General features: G+C 41.1%; 1 protein-coding gene across 3 annotated transcripts in view; it reads left to right on the top strand.

Annotated features, from left to right (window-relative positions):
- The first annotated feature begins 156 nt into the window (after nucleotides 1–156).
- The window catches only part of FGFR1OP2 (FGFR1 oncogene partner 2), a 35,402-nt gene continuing 30,119 nt past the window's right edge, over nucleotides 157–5,439 (top strand). Inside the window, exon 1 of one of the 3 annotated variants that reach the window (XM_077774489.1) lies at nucleotides 157–340. In XM_077774489.1, coding sequence (XP_077630615.1) covers nucleotides 271–340 — 70 coding nt within the window. In that variant the 5' untranslated portion in view covers nucleotides 157–270. Of the gene's footprint in view, nucleotides 415–5,439 lie in introns of all 3 variants that reach the window. The other 2 variants (XM_077774490.1, XM_077774491.1) reach the window with 2 other exon arrangements.

The following is a 5,439-nucleotide window of genomic DNA, read 5'->3' as shown; positions in this document are numbered from 1 at the left end:
GTCAAGACTCGCGACACTTTGCGAGAAGCCAAGTGAAAGCCTGACTAGATTAATGGGGAGGGACGTAGAAGGGAACCGCCCCCACCTTTCGCGCATGTCTGCAAGAAGCCGCAAGTAAATCTCTGGCTCGGCCCCCACCATAACGTGAGGAAGGAAATCTCGCGAGGTTTGAGGACTATGGGCTTGCGAGTCCGAGGTGGCCAGCGGAGGTTTGCCTCCGGCCAGTGATGGGGCTGAGCTTCACTGACACTTCCAGCCGCCTCTCCGCTGATGGTCTCTGCTGGGCCCCGAGTCTGCTCGCTGAAGAAGCTGAACAGACGAGAGGAGTCTCTTCCCTTGGGTGCGTAGGTCCCTGTTAGCAGAGGCTTTGAGTCCTAACGCCACAGTTGACGGCTGCGAGGGATTGAGACCAGAGTAAGTGGAATAAATCCAGGGACAAGAACGGGCACACGGAGTTGGAAGTTTCCTTTCCCGGGGCCGCCCTGGTGCTTTGCACCTCTTGAGCTGCCTGCCACCTGGCCCTAGCCGTTTCCCTGCGCTGGTGACCCGCCCCTTGAAGCTTCCTTTTACCCAGCCTCAGTTGTGAGCTCCCCTTTCCGGGTCTGAGGTGCGGAAAGTTTCTTGAAGCTTTGGCCCCAACCCTGTGTGGGCGCATCTTTCGTCTCTTTTTTCTTCCTGCCTAAACCCACCTGGGAGCTAAGGAGGGAAGGGGGACCCTTTCGGTTTTGACTTTACCGCTTTGCAGAGTATTTCGTGCCTATAACCATTTTTTGTCTCTGGGAAAACCGCCCTTTCAGGACTACTACTCTTTTCCTGGTTTTCTTCCTTTCTTATGTACCCCATCGCTCATAATGGTACCAGTATCCATGCCGCTGCCCAAACTAGAGACCTTCATCCTTGATTCTGTATTTCCACTTGCCCTGGACTGTATTATTTCTTCCACCAGAATTATTGCAGTTACCCACCCTCCCCCACCAGTTTCGCCACCTTCATGCTTCCAGAGAGTTATCGCTCTGAAATCTGTTCATGTCCTTTCCTTCAACTTTTTCAGTAACCATGTTGCCGATGGAATTAAGTCTTAATTGTGAAGCACATCATTTAGGGCCGTTTACTGTCTATCCCAATTCGTTTTACCTTTTTCGTCTCTTCTCCAAATACCTTAATATCCAGTCATACCAGAGAACTGTTTTTCCCCAAACATGTCATGCACTTTCACAACTCTGTGCCTTTGTGTGTGCTCTACCATCCGTCTAGAATGCTAACTCTTCCTCTCCACCCCATGCCCCACCTGTCAAGACCCAATTCCTAGATCCTTGTTTTCTCATACTCCCCCAGGTGACCTCAATAATACCATTGTGCTCCCAGAGCACTTGAAACAGCTCTGCAGTGTTTATTAGGTTGTATTATGTGTTCATGTATCTGTCTCTATCAATTTGAGATTGAGTCTGGAATCCTGTCTTATTCATCTTATTCATCAAAAACTAGTCCAGTGCCTGGGGGCCTCGCAGGCATGATTTGGATGCACATAGCAGGCATCATGTGTGTATACATTTGTAAATACGTATACTTGTAAATACAATTTGTTTACCTGTAAGTACAAGTTCTAAAGATTAATGATAGGAGTACTTAGTGCCCTTAAAAAGCCAGAAGGAACCTTGTATGTAAAAGGCCCTGACCTGTTTTGAATATGAGAAATTGTACTCCTAACACAGAAGTAATTGTACTAAAAAACTTTTAGTATTTGTTGATTGAGATTATGCATAATGGAAAAAAACTATCCTCTTAAATGATTTTCTATTTTATTTCACTAGTATCTGTCTATATTTGAGAACTAGGGAAATATGTGTGTGAGCAAATTATTTTAGACTACAGATTGTACTGGGTATGTGTACATCCATGTAAATTCCAATGACTTCTTGGCCCATAAGTTATAAATAACCAGTTTAGATAAGGTTAGTTCCTTTACTTGTCATAACTGTTTGCACCTCCATGTTTATGCAACTTATACTTAGCTACAATTCTAAGGTAAAAAAAAAAATTCTCCTATGTCCTTCTAAATCCTGTTCTTCCTATTTTAAAATTTTACCTTCTTCAGGGGCACCTGGGTGGCTCAGTTGGTTAAGCGTTGGACTCTTGATTTCGGCTCAGGGCATGACCTCGCTGTTTGTGAGTTCCAGCCCTGTGTCAGGCTCTGCACTGGTATTGCAGAGCCTGGTTGGGATTCTCTGTCTCCCTCTCTCTCTGCCCTTCCCCTGCTTGCTCTCTCTCTCTCTCTCTCAAAATGAACATTTTTTAAAAAATTTATCTTTTTCGTAAAGCTCCAAACATGTTCATTCCATCATTTTCCAAGACCGTAAAAATTTTCTATGCTTTCAAATACAGAAATACATTGTCTATAAAAGATGCTTATCTTTATATGTAATTCACATAATTCTTTCTTGATTTCTTTAGATTAAGAGTTTCTAAGGAAGCCGTAACTATGCTTTTTTATTTTTCTGGTTCTGTATGTGTCTGTTAATAGTATATACTAATTAATACAGTTAGTATGCCTGAACAATCCAATAAAATTTAAACTAGGTAGTTAATATTTAAAAACAGAAGCACCTGGGTGGTTGAGTGTCCCACTTGAGCTCAGGTCATGATCTCACAGTTCGTGAGGTCGAGCCCCATGTAGGCTCACTGTTGTCAGCACAGAGCCCACTCTGGATCCTCTGTCCCCCTCTCTCTCTGCCCCTGCCCCGCTTGCATATGCACACAGTCTCTCTCTCTTCCTCTCTTTCTCTCTCTCTCTCTCTCAAAAATAAGCAAACATTAAAAAAATATATTTAAAGACAGATTTATGGTGTATCAGTAGTCACGATGTTTCTGTGTAGGCCCAGCTATGGGATAGTGGATTTGTGGATAAAAAAGAAGAGTGACTTGAATTTCTTTAAATTTTTCTTAACCAAAATGTAAAACTGAACAGCTGGCAGTTAGTATCTTGAGTGGGTGGTGGTTTCTCTTTTATCAGCAGCAGAATGTTCTGAAACCTCTGCTAGGAGTCTGCCAGTATCTTTGGGTGGCAAAGTGGGCGAGAATGTCGCTGTGCAGGCAGGGACAAACCCACTTGAGAAAAACTTCACCTGTAAATTGGGCCTAACTATGGAAAGTAATAGAAGTGCACATGACCAGTCATGACAGATACTATAAAGATAGATAAATTGAAAATACTCCCTTTTTTACTGGAGTCTATTTTTAAATATTTGAAACTTGTTAGAAAGTTGGGAAAACGGTCTTCTTCCCACTCCACTTACCACCCAAAAGAGGGGGAGAAAGCACAGTGATTTTCTAAAAAGTTGGCAAAGTAAATGCATGTTATAAACTATTTTAAACTTCTGTTGTTTCACATACAGGAAATGAACATGCAACTTCTTAGGAGCTCTGTGTCACTATTTTTCTAAAGTGTTAATAAAATGGTGCTTTCAATCATCTGTTGTTTATAATTCCCTTCTCTGAATAGGTATATTTTTGTAGTTCTAAAACATATTTTAGATAGAGCTCATTTTGACAGTATTTCATTATGCAACCTAGAGAAGATTTTTTAAAGTGGATGTTAATTGTAATTTCAGAAAACTTGTTAGTAAACATTAATTGGTTTATAATTAACTGATGCCTAATTAAAATGGATGCTAGGCTTTTATTAATTATAAGGGAAAATAGTTGAAAATTTGTGGGGGTTTTTTGTTGTTGTTTTCATCTTTTCTTCACTTACAGACTCACTTATTTTCTATTGCTGGCGTGATAATGCAGTTTTTGTAATATCTTGGAAGTTTCCTTGGAAGCAGGGTCAGGGAATTTGCTTTGTTTTTCCACCCAGGGAGACAGGTGGTTTTTACATAGCTAGCAGTAAACAGAGTCCGAGGACCCACCTTGGCTCCTGAGGAGAGGACTTAACTCAGGATCAGAAATTCTATTTCTGGTACTAGTTTGGCTCCTTCCATTTCCTCATTGGTAATATGGGAATAATACTTTTTCTGTTGACCAAAAGAATATAAGGTAGTATTCCTTGGATTCAGACATTTATCAAAGGTTTGAATTAAAATTAATAGCTAGCAGTTTGATCTAGAGTACTCTGGAGGTCCATTTGGTTGGAGAGAAGGGTGAATTAGGTTGAAGAGAAAGGTAAGAATAGGTAAACAGTTTTGAAGAAGTAAAGGGTAACTTGCTATATCAGATAATAAGGGTGTATTTTACAACTATGAACAGTATAGGCAGCGTGGTATTTGTGTGGAGATAGATAAATAAAAAGACCTAGAGGTAGAATAAAGAGCTCAGAAACATACCCATACATTTATGGGAAAAACACACACACACACACACACACACACAATAGGTGTGGCATTAAAATGAGTGGGGGTATTCCATCCACAAGAAAGAAGTAAGTAATTATTTCTTGTAATTATAACTAATTATTACAATGGCAATCATATTATAGTATATAAACATCAAATCAACATGTTGTATACCTTAAACTTACATAATATTATATGTCAAATATATTTCAATAGAAAAAAATTCAGTGGTCGGGGCGCCTGGGTGGCTTAGTCGGTTAAGCGTCCGACTTTCGCTTAGGTCATGATCTCGCGGTTCATGGGTTCGAGCCCCGCGTCGGGCTCTGTGCTGACTGCCAGCTCGGAGCCTGGAGCCTGTTTCAGTCTGTGACTCCCTCTCTCTCTGACCCTCCCCTGCTCACGCTGTCTCTCTCTCTCTCCTAGAAATAAATAAAACATAAAAAGAAAAAAAATTCAGTGGTAGAAGAATGTACTATACAATAAGACTAGGAGAACTATTTGTCCTCATAAGAAAAAGGAAATACATAGATACCTTCCTTCTATCATACATGCATATAACCACCGGATGAATTCATGACAAAGGCAAAACCTTGGGGACAGGGTGTGCAGATAGCTTTGTCCTTTAGGCAGTGCCAGATAATTCGAAACATTATATAACCTTTTGAGACTAAGTCTTCTTTCACTCAGTATAAGGCCTTTGAGATTCATCTGTATTGTTGTATCAGTACCTCATTCCATATCATTGCTGTACAGTTTATCCACTCATTTCTCTACAGTAAATACTCAAGAAGTAGTACTGCTAGGTCATTTGGCAACTATATGTTTAACTTGGTAAGAAACTGCCAAACCGTTTTCTTTCTTTTTTTTTTTTTTTAATGTTTTATTTATTTCTGAGAGAGAGAGAGAGACAGCGTGAGCAGGGGAGAGTCAGAGAGAGAGGGAGACACAGAATCCGAAGCAGGCTCCAGATCTCAGATCTGGCTGTCAGCACAGAGCCCAATGTGGGGCTCGAACCCACGAACAGTGACATGACCTGAGCCAAAGTCGGATACCTAATTGACTGAGCCACCCAGGTGCCCTGCCAAATCATTTTCTGAACCAGCCATAT

The sequence above is a fragment of the Crocuta crocuta genome, unplaced genomic scaffold (assembly GCF_008692635.1).
Source record: "Crocuta crocuta isolate KB4526 unplaced genomic scaffold, BGI_CrCroc_1.0 scaffold176, whole genome shotgun sequence".
Taxonomy (NCBI): domain Eukaryota; kingdom Metazoa; phylum Chordata; class Mammalia; order Carnivora; family Hyaenidae; genus Crocuta; species Crocuta crocuta.
Note: the sequence above shows the minus strand (reverse complement) of the source record. Positions and strands in the feature narration are given on the sequence as shown.